We start from the raw sequence: 23,475 nt of genomic DNA, 5'->3' as shown, positions 1-23,475 counted from the left end.
TTTTTGTGTTTTCTAAGTTCACAGCCCCTTATTACTTTTAGGTTTTGTTCTAAAAGTTACAGATTTTATCATGGTTAATCGTTTTAATATGTTTTGCAGATTCAATTTTATAATCAGATTAATCAATGCACTTTTTTCTTAAATTAATATACTTAGTTTAATAAATAATCATTGTTGTATTTTATTAAGCACATCTGATTATATTTCGATTATCCAATTAGTCATCGGAAGGCTACTATATCATAAATGTCTATTTTTGCTTTTAGAACAATGGTTTTAGGGATTATTTAATACTCCCTCCACCTTATGGTAAATTGGTAAATGTAGTTTTTCAAATTTTTAGATTAAACTAAAAATATCTTTTTAGTAAACACATATAGCTGAAAGATGAGAAGCTCCACTTAGATATATTAAAAAATACAGGGTATAAGTTGATATTTTATTAGATTTTTTGGTTTGGAAGAAGGTCTTATTAAAATTTTAGAGCCTGTTTGGATTTAAATTAGTTTTTGACGTGTTTGTGCACATATAAATTGTCCAGTTTAAATCTCAACGTTAGGAAAAATAAATAATTGCTCTATTAATAATCTACTATTCAAGCTTATTTACAAATTTTTTTCTGTTTTATTCAATTCTCTTTTTCTGTTTTATTTGTGTACCACCGACAACCAAATATACAGTAGAGATACAGATCAGATATGATGGCCTTTCTTCAAAAGATTATATTGCTAACATTCTATTATAGAATTTCATCAAAATTGTTGCTAATGTAAAATAATTATTATATTTAAATATAATAAAATGTTTAATAATTAAAATTTGAAAAAAATAATTGATTTTAAATTTAATTTTACTGTGAAATAATTTTGAACAAATGTGATTTTAACCACTTTAAATTATTTTATCAAATTTCAATAATTTTTTAAATAAAAAACTTGTGCAACTTCGTTTTTAATTTGATAATTAAATTTTGTAACTATATATGATGAAAATTTAAATAAATTATGTATTCCCTTAATGGATGGCCACCCTAGATATGATTATTAAAAAAAGTATTGTTATCTTTAAATCTTTAAATAATACAAAACTACATTTTATGGAAATCAAGATATCGCGTCGAGAAGTGCTCACAATAAAAAATTGAGCTCTTCGCACATACAAGAAGACATTATCATTGATTTTAAAATGCTATGATACTTATAATTACTTATTTTTCATTTCATTTTTTTTAATTATCGTATGTAACCCGCATCCGCTATTCTTCAGGTGCGCGCACTGGGTAAACCCGTTTAAGTGACAGGCCGATCAGCCTCTGATTCAGGAGGCATAATCATAAATTCTCCTTTCGTGAGATTCGAACCCTTCCGTGAGATTCGAACGTGTGACCAAGAAGATAATTATCCCCGATTTAACCCACTGAGACAACGCTTGTGGATTTCATTTCATTCTTATAAATGGTTGAATTATCTATTATAACTTAAGATAATATATTATGCTTATTGGTTTTGAACATGATAATGACAACGATCACAAATCTAATATAATCGAAAAAAATCAATATAACATTTAAAATTATTGTTACTTTTTTGAAACTCAAATTATGAACACAATACAAATGTATTCTGATTGAGATCTAATAAAAAGTCGAGGATAATTTGTTTCTTAAATCTTCCTAGAAACAAACTTCATTTATAACTATCTCAAAGAGTATGACCTATTTATTTAAATTTTCATCATATATAGTTACAATTTTTTTGAATAATAACTATGATTAAATTTAATCAGTTACCTTCAAAAAAAGAAAATGATATACCAATTATTTCACTAACCTTGATGTAATATACCAAACAACATTATAAAAAAAATTACATCTTATACATAGAACAATAACAAAAAATATTCAACATTTAACGCAATAAAGACAATTTTGAAAAATATGTAAAAATTATAATAAATAATGAAAATATAAAATAAATAGCTATCGAACAATATTACATTTTTATAAAGAATATAATTGTATCAAAATTAAATTTAGAAAAAAATATGATATAAAATAAAATAAAATAAAATAAGAGAGACTGACGATGCCGAAAAAATATACCGAAAAAATCTCTAACATATTGTCCCAAAATATATAAAAGAATTAAATATCCGGTAATACAATCACTAACATTTCAAATTATTATTTTTAATTAATTTTATTTCTTTGATCAAAGTAAAAAATATAATTTAAATAATTACAAAAAATCTTATATATGATATAAAATATAAAAGCAAAAATTTGGCAAGCAAAGCGGGCAAATATCCTAGTTAATATAATCTTGTTTGTTTATAGTTTGTTTTATTATCTAGGTATATTATATGGTGAATCACGTTGTTGCGGAACCAGAACTTGGAAAGATTCACTACTTCTATAAGAACTTCTTTTTGTATTTTATATCTTGGTTTTGATTTCTGATAATTTGTACTGTCATCGTTTGCTTCCTACATACGAGGTTATTAATGAGAAACACAATAAGAAATAATGAAAAATCTCAATACCAATATACAGACAAATAGTAATTCCAGTTGGAATCTTACAACAGCAAAAGATGCACACACATGAATAATGAAAACAGAAACGTCATGAGACCACAAAATGTTTCATAAGTTCTGGAGGCAAAAGAAAATTCATAAAATCAATACAAAGCTCATAAAAATCAGTGATTTTTATATTAATTCTTGTCTCAAGGGCTAGTAGTGGATGGTGGTGGAGTGAAGAAAGGAATGGATGGGAATGTTGTGGGAATGTTGATGTTTGGAATAGAAGGCATCGTTGTTGGAATTGTTGGAAATGATGCGGGCAGAGGAGGTAGTACCAGCTTGGGAATTGTAGTAGGCATCGTCGGAAGTGTTGGAATAGTTGGTAGAGTGGGCAGAGGAGTTGTTGGCAATGGAGGCATTGCTGCTTTTGGAAGTGTTGGCATTGTAGGCAATGGGGGCATTGAAACCTTAGGCAAAGATGGGATAGTTGGAAGTGTTGGTACTGAAGTTTGCAGCAAGTGGCGAGCGAAACTCACATCTATAACTGCTAGTGATAGAGCTGCAACTAAAGAAAGGATGAAGCAATGCCTAGCAGTAGCCATTTTTTATAAGAGCAAAGGTTCAGAGGGGGAGTTAAGTCCGGGATTTGTGAAATTTGAGATGGAAAAATAGTTATTTGAAATAGTTATTTATAGGGAGAGATTGATATTGTTTGATGCAATGTAGGTGAGAATATTGTGAAGTCTTTGTTAGTTTACCTTCTCAACTCCATATCATCTACAAGTTGAAGAGCTCACATATTTTTATAATTCAATAGCCGTCAAAGACAGAGTTTCCATTATTTTTCAACTCAACGATAAAAATGTTCCAATTATAAATCAATTTACTTTTTCTGAACCATTTTTGAACTTACATATATGCCTGAACAAGCTAAGACTCTGGATGCATTTCCCAGAAACTCAAAGATCAGCTTGTCATGTTTTAGTCCGTCCAATGACAACTGCATGATTGAAACAAGTATCTACAATCACAATGAGTTCTATGCCAGGTTCATACTGGTGAACAGTGTGTTAGTATTCACAAATAGGTATACTGACCTGCCTTCTCTTTAGCTAGTAGGTGTTAGTCCACGGTTGAGAAAGATATGAGGGCTCTATTGCTCTCTTGGTCTTTCTGGAATCTGGATATCCCTTGCAAAATTTGCTGCAGCATCACTACACCCACATAAGTCAATCAACTCAAGCATGCCTAGTACCAAATTCTTGTGGTATATATTCAACAGATATCGGAATCAATAGGCCTGTAAGTGCTGAAGCACAGGTAGTGCTTAAAAAAACTGTCAAGAAACAATATTCAATACATCAAGTTTTTTGATATACACTTACAACCCCCAACCCCACACACCCTCACCGCAACTACCACCCAAGAAAAAATGAAACACAAGTTAGGATTGCAACTATTTGGACGAACTGCAAGACATCATAAACATACATCGTTCGCGAATCTGGTATCAGAGCTAGAAAATAGGCCGGAAAAAATGAACAGTAAATTACTGTAGCAAAATTTCGGAATGAATAGTAACTGATGAATAGTAAAAAATGAATAGTAAAAAATGAATAGTAATTATGAATAGTAAAAATTAAAAATTAAATGAGACCTCCAGCAAAATTACTAAAAAATAAGAATAAAAGTTATAAATCTAAAATAATAGCAAATCTATTAATTTATTTTATAGTAAAGAAAAAAGAAACAAAACAAATGTGTAAGAAAAATCTATATAGACAATTAATATATTTATATAAATAAAATAAATATTATATGGAAGACTATAAGTTAGAAAGTATTAAACTAATAGCAGATAAAAACTTTACTTTTAATAAAGATATAAATCAACATATTGAAAGTTGTAAAATAAGTATGCAAATAATAAATGAAAAATCTGATATTATAGCTAGATTACGAACAATGTTGGAAGAGAGAGATGAAAAAATTAGAAGATTGGAAGAAGAAAAACTTTTAATAAAACGAGAAAAATTTATTAAAGAAACTAATTTAGAAATTCAAATAAAAGAATTAAAAGAAGTATTAACTGAACAATATAAATTAATAGATGATTTAAGGCAAAAAATTTAAAAAAATGAATTGGATAGATCCAAATGCAATAACTAGAAATAATAGAAAAATAAAAGAATTAATAAAAAATCAAGAAAAACTAGAAATAGAACTAGAAAAATTGCAAGAAAGAAAAAATGAAATTGAATGGACAAGAGAAAATACGGACGAAATAATAAGATGTTATCAACAACTTGGAAATATGATAATAACATTTAGAAATAATAAACTAAGAATTCAAGGACTTAAAAGAATAATTTTATCAAGTAATATAACTGGATAATAATATAGTTTGAAAAAAAAAAAAAAAAAAAAAAAAAAAAAAAAAAAAAAAAAAAAAAAAAAAAAATGTCATTAGAGAAATCAAGTGAAACACAAGATGTATATTATCAAATGGATGAATACGAAGAAGGAACATCACAAACTCTAAGTTTTAAACCAGATATATATAATCAAATCCAAAGTGAAACAGAAGAACTAACAATAAAAAAAATATTCAAAACATCATATTTTGAAAGAAATAAAGAAGTTAGATATATAGCTCAAAAACATGAAAATATAATAGACATAGATACAATAAATGGAAAAGCAAAAATAAATTTAATAACAGATGGTTTGATAAAAAAGAACTATCTAAATTAAAACAAAAGGAAGCAAATAAACTAAAAAATATTTATTTTGGAGCAATAGAATTTACAATAAAAGCATATTTTCAGAAAAATATTGATACTCCCATACAAATATATGTACTAGACGATAGAATAATAGGAAATATACAAGATTCATTAATAGCAGTAGTAAAAGGAAACTTAATATATCAGAAATTAAAATTTATAATACAACCTGATTTCAGCATATCATTAAGAGATGAAAATAAAGAAAGATCTTTAACATTATATTATAAATTAGATGGAATAAAAATGCAAAAGGGAAGTAAAGTAATTAGTATAGAAACTAAAATAGTATATGCTATGACTGGAAACCATCATGTAAAGAAACAAACGGAATTAGGAATAATAGTACCAAAATTATATAATGATATATTAGAAAAAATTGAACATAAAGAAGAATCTCAAATAACAATCCCAGAAGAATTTACAATAGACTTTAGTAATAGACAAATAATTCCAACACAAAGAATTAAACCAATATTAGAAGGATCTAGATTAAGTTTTAGAAGAGAACACAACCCTATAAATTTAGTTAGATCAATGAGTATGACCAGTAGAAAATTAGATTTAATAAGATTACCGTGTTATGAATCAGATAAATTAAGAATAAAAACAATAATATTTAATGGAATATTTGCCAAAGAAGTCATAACAGAAATAAATACCGGAGCAACAAAAAGTCAAATACATATAACTGAAGTTGACTCAAACAAATGTGAGGAAATAGAACCTCAAATAATAACTGAACCAAATAGCTCGAGAGAAACAATAATAACAAAAAGTATAAAATTAAGATTAAAAATCTTAGACTTAGAATATAATATAAGCCTAGGAGTAATAGAAAATGACGTTAGTTATCAACTATTATTAGGAATGGATTTCTTAAATGAAATAAAATATAATATAACCAATGAAGGAATAGAAATAAATGATCAGAATAAATTAAGATTTATAGACAGAATATGAACCCTGAAAAGGAAATAAATGAAAAGAAAGATGAAATAGAAACTATTAATAGGATAATAAAAGAAACATTAATTATGTCTCAGGAAAAAGAACTACAATACTTAAAAGAAAAAGAAAAACTAGAGGAAGAAGTAAAAGAATTAGAGAAAATAAAAGGTAAGAAAAGAAAAATATGGATAATTAAAGGAGAATGGAGAAAACGAGTCTATAAATATGAATAATACTGAAAACCAAATAAAAGATATTTGGAACGAAATATTTATAAAGGAAAGTTTAAACGCTATATTAAAAAAGATGGAAGAAAATCAAGAAATTAGTAGAAAGATAATTAAGGAAGAAATAACAGCGTTATGGAATATATCAGAAATCCCAATCTTTAAACAAATATTAGATAAGTTAACCATTATACAAAATAGTTTAGAAAAAAATAAAGAAAAGAAAATAATTAAAGATGAAACAGAAGAACCAGAACTAGTACCTATAACAGTAATAGGAAGAACTAAAGAACCTATATTAATGGATATAAGCAAATCAAAACCGAAAATAACTATAGGCGTTAAAAGAACAATAAATGGTTTAGCAGAGCTTCATAAATCAGGAAAATTTTAGGAAAATGTCTATAACAGAACATAGTGCTATAACATTTCTTAAAAAACATGGAAAAGAGTTACTGGAAAAAGAAAGACAAAAATATGAACCTATAAAACAAGAAATAAGAGAAGATGAACTAAAAGAATTAAGAAAAGAAAATGCTAAATTAAAAACTAAAACTAATATAGAATGGTTAAATAAATATAAATTTTATAAAAAAAAATATAAAACCCAAAAGAAAGAATTAAAAGAAACAAAGTTAGAAGTAATAAGTGTACTAAAAGAAATAGATAATTTAAAAAATGAGATTAATCAATTAAAAATAGAATTAAAAGGAAAGGAAATTATTAAGTCTGACGATAGTAATCCAGAAACGAACAAAGAACAAGATGAGAGCAGTAATACAAGTATATCAGATAGTAATCTAGGAGAAGAAGGATTAAATTACTTAGAGGAATCAGATAATGAGGAAAAGGAAATAATAATAAAAGAAAATAAAGAAATATTAGAAGCCCTCGGAAAAACCGTAAATGCAATAATAACAAATGAAGAGAAAAGCGATGAAGGTGATATAGAAGAAAGAGAAACTTCACATAAACAAACAAATTATGAAACCGAATCAGATAATATAATGGATAACGATGCATACCCGGAAGAAGAAATAGAAGATCATATAATAACTAAAAATAATATTAAAATGCCAGGAAATATACCTATAGGACAACAAAATGAAGTACAAGATTTCATAGGATCAATACACCAAGGAATAAATATAAATGGATATTTTCTAGATTTAGATAATGTCTACGACGATCAAGAAATAAGTAGAAGGATAAAAGATTGGAATTTAGGGATGTATATAGCCTTAATGAATTCAAAAAATATAGAAGATCTGGATTATGTTTTTGAACTAATATCAAAAACAATTATAGGAAAAGCAGCATTTTGGTTAGAAAATATTATTTATGAATTAAAAGGACAAGTAAGAACGTATGCTAGAAGCTGGAAAGATACGTTAAACGCATTTGATATATTATTAAAAAGAGAATTTCTAGGAGAAAGATGGTTTGTAGCTCAAGAAAATATAACAGTAGAAAGAAAATTAGAAATAACAATGTATCTAAATAATATGAAATGTTGCAGGATTAGTAAATTACCAGAATATACTATAAGTTTTACTAAATTCTTTTATGAAGCTAAGTTTTTACCTAATGAAAGCTTAGTATATCAACAACTGTATTATGATCATCTACCTTCACCTTATAATACCGAAATAACTAAAGAATATAATAATCTAGAACCTAAAGAAAATACATTAGGAGAAAGAATTAGATTATTAAGAGCATATTTAACTCGAAAATGTGAAGAATATAGAATTCAACAGAAAATTAAAAAGGATAAAAAACAAGGATTAAGAGAAATCTGTAATTTTACAGAGAAAAAATTAATATTTGGATGTGATAATCAAGATTATAAAACTAGAAAGAAGTATAGGAAATATAGGAAACTAGATTATAATAATCAAAATGAATATTATAGAAAACAAAATAAAACCTATAGACCTTATAAACCATTTAATCGAAGATTTAAAAGAAGAAAATTTAAAAAATATAGAAATACTCCTGAAAATAGAAAGAGATTTAGATATAAGAGAAAGTTTAGAAAAAGAAATAAAACAAAAATAGCAGATTGTAAATGTTGGAATTGTAATGAAAAGGGACATTATGCAAATAAGTGTCCTAAATTACAGCAAAAGGGAGTAAAATACATAGATACCACCGAATTAATAATGAAACTAGAATACATAAGAGAAGATAATAATAACTGGTATGATGAAGAAGTATTCTATATAAGTGAAACAGAACCAGAAGAAATAAATTATATAAATGAAAATGATAGTAATAATGAAAGTTTAACTACTGAATAGAATAAAATGGTGGCTATATATATTGAAGCACAGGTAGAATATAAACCTACGAAATATATAAAACAAAAGATATTTATAGATAGCGGAGCAGATATTTGTTTAGCTAAAGAAGAAGTATTTACTCAACACAAATGGAAGCATACAAAAAATAGAATAATAGTAACAGGATTCAATAACCATAAAAAAGAGATAGATATAATAGCAGAAAATGTAAGATTTATATTAGGAAAAATAAGATTTAGGTTACCTATAATATACCAAGAAAATAATATGAAACAACAAATGTTACTAGGAAATAACTTTTTAGATTCTTTTAAAACTCAAATAATAAAACAAGATAGGATAAGTTTGCTAACACCTTGCGAAAAATGGATAGTATTAAAAAGAATAATACCTGTAAAATCAATAGAAATAAGTAATATTAAAGCAGAAAGAAAAATGAATCTAGAACTATTAAAACAAAAATATTTAAAGGCCTTAGAAATAAATTTTGGAGAACATCCAATGAAGTTATGGGAAACAGAAAAAATATATGCTGAAATAAAACTAATAAACCCTAATGATATAATTAGAAACAGACCAATAAGATATAGCCCAACAGATCAAAAGGAGTTAGGAGTTCAAATAAAAGAATTATTAAACTTAGGACTAATACAAGAAAGTAAAAGTCCGCATAGTAGCCCAGCGTTTTTAGTAAGAAATCATAATGAAGTAAAAAGAGGAAAAGCTAGAATGGTAATAGATTATCGAGAACTAAATAAAAAGACTGTATTTGATGGATATTTTTTACCATATAAAAGAAATTTAATCAACCAAACAAGTAATAAAAAATGGTTTAGTAAATTTGATTGTAAAAGTGGATACTGGCAAATAAAATTAACTAAGGAATCTAGATGTTTAACAGCATTTAGCGTTCCACAAGGACATTATGAATGGATAGTACTACCATTTGGATTAAGAACAGCTCCACAAATATTTCAAAGAAGAATGGATAAAATATTTAGAGAAATGAATGATTTTATTCTAGTATATATAGATGATATATTAATATTTAGTGATAATTTAACAGATCATTCAAAACATCTAGAAATATTTATTCAGACTATTAGAAAACATGGAATATTACTATCAGAAAAGAAATCAGAAATATTTAAACACAAAATAGAATATTTAGGATATATTATAGACTCTGAAGGAATTCAATTACAAGAACATATATCAACAAAAATAAAGAATTTTAAAGAAATTTTAGAAAATAAAAAAGAAGTACAACAATTCTTAGGAATAATAAATTACGCTTCCGATTATATAAAAGATTTACCAAAATTAAGAAAACCACTACAAGATTTAATAAAGAAAAATAAAACTTTTGAGTGGAAGGAAGATCATACAAATGCAATAAGAACATTAAAAACAAAGGTAGAAAATTTACCTAAACTACGATTACCCAAAGATAGTGATCAGTTAGAACTATTTACAGATGCTAGTGATATAGGATGGGGAGCAGTATTAGTAGCTTTTGAAAAAGATGATATTGATAAAGAAAACCCTTTAATATGTGGATATGCAGCTGGAACATGGAAACCCAATGAAAAGAATTATCATATTAATGAAAAGGAACTATTAGCTGTAAAATTAGGGATTAAAAGATTTCATTATCATTTACTACCTGTAAAATTTGTTGTAAGAACAGATAATACTCAAGTAAGATCATTTATATTCAATAAAATTGACCCTTTACCAGAATTAAATAAAAGAAGAAATTGGCAAGCATTTTTTAGTTATTATGATTTTATTGTAAAAAACATATCAGGTACTAAAAATATTCTTGCAGACTATCTTAGCAGGGAAAATGGAAAGTATTAGCAGTATTATGATACAGGTGGGAGAAGTAATTCAGAAGATAAAGGAAAAGAATGACCAGATAAACTTTATTAACGAGGAAATCAGCCAACTCACTACTACTTTAGAAGGAAAACTCAGAATATTAAACAATCTACAAAAAACCCCAGAAACCTTTGTATCAAGACTAGCCAATACTCCTACTATCAAAACAATAACCATACCAGAAAATACTATCAACACCATTACCCTAAAAGATCGTGTAACCTTTACCAAAGAATATACCGAGTCCTTTGAAAAAATACAAAAGTACTATGATTATAAAACCAATACTACAATCCTGAGAAATGGGAAATTTGGAAAATACCCAAGGTATATCTGTAGGGAAAACGCAGATTCAACTGTAGTAAAAAACCTATTACTCTTAGGATTTATTGATAAAATAATGGTAGATGAAACCTTATCAAGTATAGCACAACTACCATCAACTATAACACAAAGCCTTCAATCTTACATGAATTCATACGGACCAGGAGGAATTTATGGTATACAGGTTTTTGATGCCTGTACTGACTTAACAGGAAAACCCATATTACTCTGTCAAATATTTAAGTATGGCAGGAATACTACTATAGAAGGCGAAAATACTAGCCTAAAGACGGACATGGCATGTACAATAGAGCAATTTGGCGACTGGTTGTGTAACAAGAGAGCAATCGGCATAGCAACATTGAAGTCTAAACTTGAAGATATGATACGAGGAGGAAAGGCATGTGTCATTGGCACAAGTAAAGGTGGATTAGCAGAAGAAATACTAACTATTTATTATAATAATGATATAATTAGCAGGGATACTACAGCTTTGAACGAAATGCATGCAAGATTATCAGATTTAAAGCACAATCATGCTCAGAAGACAAAGGAAATTTATCAGAATTTATTATCAGGACAAAGACGGAGACCAGTGGCAACTCTAAAGAATATAGCAACAAAAGAAGAAGGATGTTCTGATCCCTTTGCATAAATATTTGTTAGGCCCTGAAAGGGTGACCTAACCATATAATACAATGTAATACTATTTGATGAAAGTTAGGCCCAATAGAATTTGGTGACCTAACAATGTAATAATAACGATGAATTGATAGGCCCAATGAGAATTGGTGACCTATGGATATTACAAATGATATTTCGGCCCAATGAGAATTGGTGACTGAAAGCATATTACAAATGATATTTCGGCCCAATGAGAATTGGTGACTGAAAGCATATTACAAATGATATTTCGGCCCAATAAGAATTGGTGACTGAAAACATATTACAAATAACGCTACGGCCCAAATTATATTGGTGACTGTAAAAAAAAAAAAAAAAAAAAAAAAAAAAAAAAAAAAAAAAAAAATAATAATAAAAATAATTTTCAGGAAAAAGAAAAAGACAGCAGCAACAAAGAAGAAAGGTTACTAGAAGAAAAAGACAGCAGCAGAAAAGACAAGGACATTTACCAGAAATTTTATCTCTAAAGTCAAAAAGAAGGTGGAATGGCAGACAAATTACAGAAAGTGGATTCAGCTTTTGAAAAAGAGGAAAGAAAAAGTAGACGGAAGAAAAAATTTGCAAAAGAAGACAGAAGAAAAAATTGGAAAAGTTGAAAAAGAGGACATAAAGAAAAAGAAGACAGAAGAAAAAGTAGACGGAAGAAAAATTTGCAAAAGAAGACAGAAGATGCAAAAGAAGACAGAAGAAGAAGAATATTATGTCGGAAAATATATGATGTAATAGAAATCTCTCCTTCTATAAAAGGAGGAATTGTAATGAAGAGAGAGGCATCAGTATTTCTTTGAATTAAGTTTAAGAGTTTAAAATCATCTGCCAAGTTATTCTCTGAGTTTTCATATACAAATTTCTTTTTCTTTATACACTAATGGCAAGCTAAAAACCTCATCTCTGCAATCTATAACAAGAAAGCATAACAGTTAATACATATATTTAGGCTAAATTTCATACAGATCAAGTACCCAATAAACATTTACTATAATAATAATTATAAAGATGAAGAAGCAGGGAACGGTGGATAGTCCGTTGAGACGCCTGAAGTTGCAGAGCCCAAGATGACGGGGAAGTCAGAATAGGGGCATAGCATTCACCAGGGACTCCGGTGAGCTGTTCTTAATTCATCAACTTTATAATTGTTTAAATGGTTTTTGCTTATTCGGTATACGATTAATATGTTAAGATGCTTAGATATATATTTAACTATTATGTGTAAATTGTTATGGATTGTAGAGAAATAATAAAATATGATTTATATATCTGTGTGCCTTCCCTCTTTAGGGTTATCAGATATAAAAAAGATCCCTCGCGAATCTGGGCCTTTTCTCAAATTTATTAGTGCATGGCTAAATCTGACACTCTCCTGTAAGAAAATTGAAATTTATCCAAGAAATTTCTATCAGGCTACAATAACTCGGATGTAGAAGTCAGAATATTTCTCTCCAGAATCGTTAAGTGTAGTTTAATAATTTTCATTGCTCTTCCTCAAGGCCCAAGAGTATACTTCTAATTTCCACTACAATTCTTGTGATTTTAACCACTATTATCAATATTATTGTCGATGACTACTTTGATAATCTAAAGCTAAAACACCATCAACAAAGCCATACTCTAACTATTCTACACCTATGTAAACTTCACAAGGACATCTTCAAGTTGTGGTTTAGTGTGCTATTTACTCCAGGAAACAAGATTCTTCTCTCTAACACAGGAACTGAAGTTGCACAATTACTAACTTTCAATATTGAGATATTATCATCTTTATATACTAATTTTCAAGAAGGATCCAAAAAAATTCTTTAGCTTGTGGGAATTTGAAACATAAGCTCAAGGCAATAGCGATAAATAGCATCAACCCTGTTGAATGTGGAGCTGCGCGATTTCTATTTAGATCAAAATTGTAGAAATTCAAACCTAACAATAGTAAAATCCATGTCCTTCAAAATCATTTCAGTTTCAACGAAAAGCATATGTTGACTACTTATAATGGAGCCATAATTAGGAGGAAGAAGATAAGCCACGTTTAAAGATGTAACTGAACCAAGTCTTAAAATTTAAGCTCCAAGTAGTGACTTGGTCATCATAACTCAAACAGGGAAAAGACCACACTTGTTGCACTGGCAAGCAAATTTTGCGACTTCAGTGGATTACAGGGACCTCCTGCACTTTCCAGGAAAACAGCTCCGAGATGGGTTTGAAGCACATCGATGCCATTCGAATAATCAATTACCATGCACAATCTTAGCTTTTTATTTGAATCCACGTTTATTGTTTATGGTTTAGCTGTCATATTTAAAAGAAAATGTATTGGTATGAACTGATTTTAAATGCAAGTTTGCAGAAGTTTGACTTGTAAATAAACAAGTGATGCATTTTGAGACACCTAGTGCAGTTGTGCTTGGCCCATAAGTTTTAATGTTGCACCTAATCTTGTTTATATGCCAATTATTTCAAATAACATTGAGTACACGTTAACACCAAGACTCCAATTCCTTTTACAGTGTAACAAAATGATCAGGTTGAAGTTTCAACAAGGAGCTCAATGACATAAATTTCACATGTAAATATACGTTTACAGTCAATTAGACTTTTCGAATGAAAAAAATAACTTGTGCTTTTTCCCATAATAACAGACCGACTAGTTACCCCACACCTCTTGGTGTAGTGGTATAACCCTCATCCCCTTTACGGGATGTCGGGGCCTCAAACCTTGTCAAAGACAACGCAGGTATGACCGGTTAGAACGCTCTCGGGCACTATGCTTGAGTGTATTATCTGAAATCAAGAGGTAAGTCTATCAACTAAGGGACAGCCTTTTACATCTGTCTGAACTCCCAGTATGTATCAAACTTAAACTCCAAATGTAAGAACAGTCGGATAATCATGGTCCCCTTTTGTCAACTATGTCCGGAGGCACGTGTCTCTAACCGTAACCAAACTACTTTAGTACTATGTACATACATGACCAGCATGTTGATTAATTAGATTAGATTTGCCCAAATAAGTGCAAGTCAACTATCTAAGCCCCCCTCCAAGAAAGGGTTGTTCACATGATCACACATTCACATACAAAATGACCTAGAAAACCTCTCAAGTCATCATGTAAATTTATCACATTAGCCGTTATGATAAATTTATAGTAGACAGGAAAGCACATGTAGCTGATTATTAACGAGTATTTTGCGATAATGATATATGAGATCTTGCCATACTCTGACTGTTAGAACAATAAATTTCAGTAATGAGCTGCAGCAAAGATGAGCTACCACCAACATAAACAGCAAAGATGAGGTGGATTCAGCGGATTAATCTTTAAGAGACACTGTTATCAGGCCATTTTAGGCACAACAGCTTTTCAATAAACGGAAAATATGAGGACAGTCTAGACATTTCATATTATCGTAAATTTTCTATTAATAGGATCTTGATGGACCCGGATTACCTAACCATATTAAAGACTTCACAGCTTGCATTAGAGCAAACTCAATATTAATTTGCTTCATCTGCTTAATTTTTGTTTTCCAGCTACCTTGCATCATATAGCAACTATGGGAAATCAGTATGCCAGGGTCTTAATTATGTTCATCATGATCATACTTGCCTTTACTCAACTCTCTACCTGCCGTGATATCCACAGAAGTACAACCGAAATAACAGAGATGGGAATTAAGCATTTATCATTTCCATTCCGTTTTCTTGCAGAAGCTCCAGTGGCAGCCATCGACGGTCAGGGAACTGAAAATATTTATGGCATGTCAAAGCGGACTGTTCCAGGCGGACCAAACCCTCTTCACAACTAATTAGCTTCTCGAAATTAAAATATGCTTCCAATGTAAAGAAGGTTTTCGCAGTTTACAGGTGCAATCCTAGTGTTATTTCTTCATATAGTTTGTTTCATGAGTTGTATATTAAACACAAGTAAACAGTTTAATGGCTACAGCACTACAACAGTACTTCTGAAATATGTTATGTATTATACAATTATACTAGAATATAGAAAACAGATAATGTTCATCTGTAAAATTTTGCAGGTGCATCAGTGTTATGAGAAGTGTGTTTGTATCATCAAAAATTTGCCTTTCCCTGTGTCAATCTAGATAAATGCTTCTTGTAGGGAAACATAAAACTAATTTCTATAATCAGTTATTTTTTACAATTAAGTAACCATGAACAAGAAGTGTATGAGATGTGGAGGACTTACTTTTAGGTAAACAGTAAAAATGGAATAAACTGATTGTCAAACATCTCAGAAGAACCACTGACAATTAAATATCTTTTCTGGTTGTAAAGATGTCAAATGATGAAATGAAAAATTAAGTTATTTTTTAGCTTTAAATGGCGATATCTGGTCCAGCAAGTTGCAACTACAGACTTTCGTGAAGGGGGCAGCAAGACGCATGTTCATAGCATAACATAGCGAGAAAACTATTTAAATTTGGTTGATCTTTGGTTTCGTGGATAAGTTATGTAGTATGCTTACGAATGTATATAGAAAATTTGGAAAACGACGAGGTTGTTAGTCGAGCTGACATGTGCCATGCATAAGGAAACAGATCCGTTCACTAAGTAGTTCTCTGAGTAGACTAATTAAGATGACATACTAATATTGTCTTGTCGGGAGATAGAGGGAGCGGGGGGAGGGGGGGAGGGAGGGGGCGAGAGAGAGAGAGAGAGAGTATTTTTGGAATTCCATTTCGTGTGTGCTAATAATTAACTGCATAAGATCATGTCGATGTCAACAAAGATTTCTTATCAAAACCGTCCCTACAAATACATAAATTATGTTCATCCGTCGTAGGCTTAATATTTACAAGGTCAAGACACTATTTCTGAAAGAACAGGACCGTGAAGGCATACATCCTGTCATGCAACGTAACAAGGTCAAGAACCATAACAATGACAGGGGAAAAAGGCTTCTTTTCAGTAAAATCAAATCATCCACCAATTTAGTTGGAAATTATTTAGTATACACCTCAATTGTAGAACACAGGCGGTTGATGTCAAGCTATGTGGTTATTAAGAGATGTCTAAAAATACACGACAGAGATCAGATTTAGGGAGATAAGTATGTGTTACCTGCTGTATAGTCACAATATTTTGACCATTGGAACGCAAGAAGACGCTCCGTATGCACAAAGGCAATCAACTATCAGAAGAACAATTTGTGGATAAAGTTTGCCCCAATCAACTTAATAATACAAAACACACCATGAAAATTTAGAAAAACCTGAGCGCCCACTGGACCTGCAGAACAACTGATAGAAATGATGTTCAAAATAACTAACTGCAATTTACATTACATATCTGCTTCCCATAATCTGGAAGTAAACGAGAGGACGGAAAGATCGAGGTAATCAATTGCTTAGAAGTATGAGAAAAATATATATATGAAGTCAGTCACCTATAGAAGTCATCGAGTAAATTTATATTTTGGTCAAGTATAAAGATTAAACTTGCAGTATCCTCCTAGTCTAGCTGGTAATTTCATAGAGAAAATAATAAAAATTTTGCATTTTCAATACGGACCAGCACCAGACTTGCCAAAACAGAGAGGCTACAGACCAGAAAGTGTAAAGTGGTTACGGAAAGAAAATATATGTTAGATACCAAAAAGAAAAGGTTAATGAGATATGTTAAGCTCCTTGCATCCTCGGAATCTGATACTTCTTATTAATATATAAAAGAGCTCAGCTGCAGTTAAGTCCACAAATAGCAAGCAATGGGAAAAAAAAGAAGAAGAAATGATTAATTCTCAGTCTACATGATACAAACAAAGGAATCCTCACATGACCAGAATCGCATGAATACCAGATAGGTATATTCCTAACCTCCCACAATAAAAATTAAACCTGCAATAAGATGACAATTTCGAGACAAGAGTATGTGCCAATTTAATACAGCTGCACAAGCAACGCAAAATGTTTAATACCTTGATATATTTTCTTTGTGGTAGCAATTATAATGAAATTACAGTATGAATGATAGTCTTATATATGCTTTTCCAGCCTCTTCTTTGTTTAAAAATAGCAAGCATATCTACCTTTATCTCAAAGTCCATCGCAAACACCATCTGCATAAATTCAGAATATATATGCAACTACCTGGTAACTTTATAAAATAGGAAAAAACTGAGAGTGTTGACATTTACAAGTAGACTTGTCGAAATTGCTACTTTCTGTTCCAACGCGAATATTAATTTATATGTGTACCTGCATGTGCATACGAAATGTATATAATTTGAATTTGTGATCCAGAATGAGGTAATGCGGAATCTTGATGATTTTTCGGGACAACAAGTTCCTCAAAAGAACCTTGAGCTACTGAAAAAACCAAGCAAGACACGCCATAAACAAAAAGCTTAAAAACCAAATCTCAAAACATACCACAAATGCAGGGATTGCATTTCCGTGCTAGGTCAAATGGGTGGACTAGGATAAAAGATCCTTGTAATCTACTATAAGATTGGCGCCTTGTAATTAGGATGGTTATCATCCCCAACATACCTAATTTCTAGTCCATTATTTGTATCAGATGACACAAGGAAAGAAGATTTCAGTGATAGCTTCTTTTTGAGGTGAATACTTTTGCATAAAGAATTTAAGAGATAGAAACTCCACTTCCAATTTCTTTCTGTGTGATTCATGGTTCTACAGAGTATGAAACTCTGCTTCAGAACCCTCTTTAAAAAAACATACGGGCGCTTAGGTACTTTCAATCCGGCCATTTTAAGTAATGTCATGATAATTTCATACGTACTCACTCTAAAAAGACTCATAAAGAGGTAATTTCAGCTAATCTACCTTGTAAACGGGCAACAAGTGGTGTGGCCTCCTTAGATTAAAATCCCTTTTGTAAACAGGCAACAAGTTCCATGACCTCACTTATATTCCAAACCCGCGCATAACCAAGAATTCTGTTGCACTGAAAACACATATTTTCAATACTCGAGTTCAGTTGAGTGTCAGCGCTTCTATGGGTGCACAAAAATAAACCATCAGAAAGATGTTGACTAACACATAATTTGCTCCTTCAGATAATCAGATTTCTTTGATAGTTCCATGATTTTTAATGAATCAAAATAAACAAAATATTATACAGAATACTCAATAATCGTGATTTAAGAATTCAATCAGAACAAAGGCCAGACAAATATTAACCCTTTTCAAAGTATTTAAGGGCATACTCAGATGACAAGTGATTTGTCTGTCTTTCAGGATGCACAACACAGGTTAGTGAAGATGAACTTTTAAGACTTGTGCAGTATATTAATTGTCTAGATGAAGCACAATATTTGTTTGGTAATCATAGCCCTCTATATCCGGATATAAAAGAAACTTGACAGCTGAACCAACAGCATGATGACATCTTGATAGACTATTATCAGCTGAGATTTTTGAACAACTCCGGAAGATGAGAGTTTGTCAACTTGGTTCTCTTGCTAATTTCATGTTTCTTCTTCTTTTGCTTGGGCTTGTTGGAGATGCCGTGAACCTGTGCTTGGGCTCTCCTCTTTGCAGTGTTTGTAGCTGGTTTCATCCCATTCTTCTGGAGATCCTTTTCAATGTCGATCATATCCCTTGGTAATTCAATGCCCCTAAATAGCTGTTTTAGATCATCATCAACCTTTATAGGTACCCTGGGATCGTTCGGGTATGCTATATCTTCCTGTGAATCGAAGTTTGACAGCAGCCAGATTTCCCCAGCAGCTTTCAGAGCCTAAGTAAACCAAAGAGGAAGGTACAAAAAAATAAATAAGAAATACACTTATAGGGCTCTCCAAAAAACATTAAAAGAATAAAAATAGTGATCCGAAATAACGACCATACTACTAGCATTTAAAATTGATGTCACAAATCAATAGATTTAATACCAAAGTAACAGTTTAACCCAAAAATTTTCTTTTTGGTTATTCACCTATTTGACTCCATAAATCCAAGAAATATGAAATATAACTCTAACTACTTAATTTGAATTTAAATTCACTACCTTATTAAAATTTACATCAGATCAAATCAAATTCGAACTAAAATATAGATTTACCTGTAAATCATCCATAACTGATGGGTATGCATCCTTGAGATCAATTACAGCTATACCCTCGGGAAACTTCCGTATTAGCTTAAGAAGTTGACTCTTATCCTTTAGATCATGCTTGGACTGTAAGCATGGGCAAATCATGTAATGAGCGCAAAGATACATACAAATCAAATATATATATACATACATATATATATATTTCTCTTTTTCAAAGCTAAATAATAAATAGGCGAATAGCTTATAAAATCAGCTTTTTTGATATATATGTATTTCTATTTTTCAAGGCAAATTGATGAAGAGCTAAAAAAACCCAAAGTACTTGTGCAAAAAAAAAACCAAAGCTCAACAAAAAAAACTTTTCAAGATAATATTACCTTGTAAGAGAAGCGCCTTCCATCATAATAAACTTTTAAATTGTTACTCAAACTGTCAAATACAGCCTTGTTGGACTTCACATCAACATAACATGCTTCATTTATTTGCTCCGCTGTAAAGGCTTGCCTTGTCTGGAGACATGAAGAAAATTCATGAACTGGAAAATGTACATAAACAAATTCCTGACTAGAACACAATTGTACATAGTCCAGTTCCCTGCAATTCTTGTAGATCCTTGAAAATTATACCACAACAGCTGCAGAAATTCTAAAACGGGAAACAAGTCAAGAACCACATCCTAAATATTGAGTAGAAGAGGGGAAGTCTCACTAAATAACATAGAAATAAGTTGTTGAAAACTTACATAATCATGTATATTTGCAATAGACTTTATCTATGTAATATAGGTAAGTGTACATGATTATTACCCTTAATCTCTTCTCAGTTATGGCTATTCACATTATCCCCCTCCACTAAGGAAAAAATGTCCATACAAACCATAGAGGTAACATAACTATCCATAAATAGCAACTACAAGGAACTTAATAAAGGGTATTTCAATACTTGTACCTATACTATCTCGGTATTTCCTTATCATAACACAGACTGTGTAATTCAAAGTCCAATAATCTCTTGCAAACCAGAACGGTGACATCATAGTTTCTCCCAATTCCCAAATGCCATGAATATGTCAAAGCGGTATAAACATCTGTAATAGATCAAGAAAAATAGAAGTAGAGCTGAGATCTACGTACCTCAAGTAGCAAGTTTATAACACGCTTTATCTGAGCCCCTACAGGGGCTTTCCTTATGCTGTTAATGTGTGTGAGTCTTTCTGTATCACTTGAAAATTTTACTGCAGGGGCAGCGGACTTTGCATTTGCGGGGTTATAAGGTGTGACTCTCGGAGTTGGCTTTGAATTTGCTTTTATGCTGCTAAGGGTTGTCTGGCACATCTCTTGCTGCTTCTTGAACTTATCTAAACTCTCCTTTAATGCCATCTGATAGATTTGACAAAAAAGAAAGAATTTTGTTATCACAAAAAAATAAACAGACCATTGGCTATTATTAGAGCCAAAATCCATCTGCCGTTTATTAAATGCTCAAAGTCATATCCATTATGAAAATCTAATTACATAAAAGACCAGATTTTGTTATACAAACACCAAAGTTAATAGTATCGGATATAGCTCAACTTAAAATTACAACATATTGGATATCAGCTACGAAGAGCTTAAAAGATATAAAAGTAAACTGGATTGTATTTCATCAAAGAGCGGTTACTCAATAATCAGCATACAGATGAGTGTCAGTTTGTGATACTTTTTATGTACTAATTTACATAGCTGCAAGGGGGACGACAAAGCTGCATGTAATCCGGCATCACTAAATGCCAGGATCATGGTTTTTTGACCAAATATAAAAACTAAAGCACCTTAGCATTTAGCTGTTGTGCAGACTAATACAAACACATCCAACTTTTCGAACCGACCAATACGTGGTATATTAAACTAGAATACAAAATGATAAACTAAACGATATTATTGCAGAGCGTAAACATTTCAACCTTCAACCTGCTTCCAGTTAAAACCACAAAACCCTTGCAGCCATTTCCGGATGGAAGTAAAGTGATATTGACCACAAAGTCGATATCGAGCATCATATCATACCATCTACAACCTAGGTAAAGATCAAAGGCAGTTGCCAAGGGTAAAAATAAAGGGAACAGTTCTTACTTCTGTGGGTACTTTAATCAAACACTTAGCAAGCTAATCACAATAGTTTTTATACAAATCAAAGTCCAATAATCCGTAAATTCAGAATTCGAATTCTTCGAAAAAACGGATAAAAACATATGGGCATTAATGAATTTCAAAAGCCATAATAACCTAACACGAGAATCAACTATTGGCAACAGCACAAAGTTATGAACGATCAATTAGGCAAACAACTAATCCAGCAACTATAACTTGTTCAATACAATCTCGTCACTATACTCAAATCAAACAAAACAAATAAACACACACATATATCAAAACAAAGATCAATTTCAATAACAACAAAAAACTGTGAAAAATGAACTAACAACATACCTGATCGATTCAAAAATTACATACATACATATCTATACGTATATATATATAGTAAAGGATCAACACGCACGAATGTTTCTCCTCTTCTTCTTCTTCAACTCTCCTCTATTTACACAAAACTAGCTCTACACGCCGTGGAATGAAAGGCAATACTCTAGATTTCGAAACCTTTTTCGTATTGTTGACCATAAATTTATGTTGTTACCTCGTTCATGACTATTAATTTATTTATTTATTTATTATTTATAAATAAGAATAAGAGCTGATCGAGAGTATGAGGTATGTTTTTAATCGTGAAATAATAAATTATGTTAATATACATTTTTGTCACTTTATAATGAAATGATATTTGTAATATGTTAATGTTTAAAAAGTAAAATAAATATAAGTAATTATGTATGCTTGGTGTTTATCAATCACTTTAAATATGAAATAATTATTAATTTGATTTTTAATTATTTTATTTTATATATTATATGTTAGAAATGTGATTGACGAGTCATACGGCAACTGGTACTAAGTTTACTCACTGAAGAATGATACATGATATGATACTCTAATTCCCAATAACTTTCTATTTCGGGACGTTCTAACAGATTGTTAACATTTTCTAAAATAACATATTATTTATAATGGCTCTAAAATTTATCTCCGGTTTCCTAATTTTTCATTTACATAATTCATTTTTTTAATCTTTGTGTTTAACAACGATGTTAACAATTTATGGGACGGTGGGGGTATATGATATATGTCATTGAACTACTTATAATAAAGTATAAATCGTACATATTTGTATAAATAATTTATTTTATTTTTATTTCATTGAAGTTAATATAATATTTCACCATTTCATTATGTTGGAGGACGAGGTTAGATTGATGACATATAAGAATATACAAGTATGTATGTGTGTGTATCCCTGTATTAATTTATATATATGTATATATTTATTATATATATGTATAAATATATATGTATGCACATATTAATTATACAAAAATTAGTAATTTTTAATAAATAAATGACGAGGTGAATTAAATATTATATAGATATCAATGTAGCGGTATAATTGCCATATAAATAAATTTGCTCAACAAACCCCCCTAATGATGTTAACAACCTATGAGACGGTGGGAGCATATGATATATGTCACAAGATTATTAATAGTGAAGTATACATCGTACACATGTATATTAAAATTAAATTTTATTTTATTTTTTATTTCATACAATTTAATATAATGTTAGATATAATTAGGGGTCTAACGAGCCGAGTCGAGCCGAATAC

At 30.2% G+C, this 23,475-nt stretch overlaps 1 protein-coding gene and 1 long non-coding RNA gene across 2 annotated transcripts; both read right to left on the bottom strand.

Annotated features, from left to right (window-relative positions):
• Positions 1–2,650: 2,650 nt before the first annotated feature.
• LOC141668631 (uncharacterized) lies at positions 2,651–3,949 on the bottom strand. Its single transcript, XR_012553126.1, has 2 exons — positions 3,621–3,949; positions 2,651–3,523 (listed from the first exon to the last, which is right to left on the bottom strand). It is a non-coding gene; the product is annotated as an uncharacterized LOC141668631 (long non-coding RNA).
• A 14,812-nt stretch (positions 3,950–18,761) lies between these two features.
• Positions 18,762–22,399, bottom strand: LOC141667967 (transcription initiation factor IIE subunit beta-like). The gene is made up of 5 exons (XM_074474622.1): positions 22,188–22,399; positions 20,850–21,095; positions 20,094–20,225; positions 19,723–19,839; positions 18,762–19,398 (listed from the first exon to the last, which is right to left on the bottom strand). The coding sequence occupies exons 2-5, from the start codon at positions 21,093–21,095 to the stop codon at positions 19,063–19,065; spliced, it is 831 nt and encodes a 276-aa protein (XP_074330723.1). The 5' UTR covers positions 22,188–22,399; the 3' UTR covers positions 18,762–19,062.
• Positions 22,400–23,475: the final 1,076 nt, after the last annotated feature.

The sequence above is a fragment of the Apium graveolens genome, chromosome 6 (genome assembly GCF_009905375.1).
Source record: "Apium graveolens cultivar Ventura chromosome 6, ASM990537v1, whole genome shotgun sequence".
NCBI classification, from domain to species: domain Eukaryota; kingdom Viridiplantae; phylum Streptophyta; class Magnoliopsida; order Apiales; family Apiaceae; genus Apium; species Apium graveolens.
Note: the sequence above shows the minus strand (reverse complement) of the source record. Positions and strands in the feature narration are given on the sequence as shown.

Bases quoted from the DNA above. Each gene is read 5' to 3' on its own strand.
- LOC141667967 (XM_074474622.1), bottom strand. From the start codon at position 21,095: ATGGCATTAAAGGAGAGTTTAGATAAGTTCAAGAAGCAGCAAGAGATG. The intron at 20,226-20,849 runs GTACGTAGATCT...TCATGTCTCCAG, and splicing joins TTATAAACTTGCTACTTGAG to ACAAGGCAAGCCTTTACAGC. The intron at 19,840-20,093 runs GTAATATTATCT...CCATGCTTACAG, and splicing joins GAAGGCGCTTCTCTTACAAG to TCCAAGCATGATCTAAAGGA.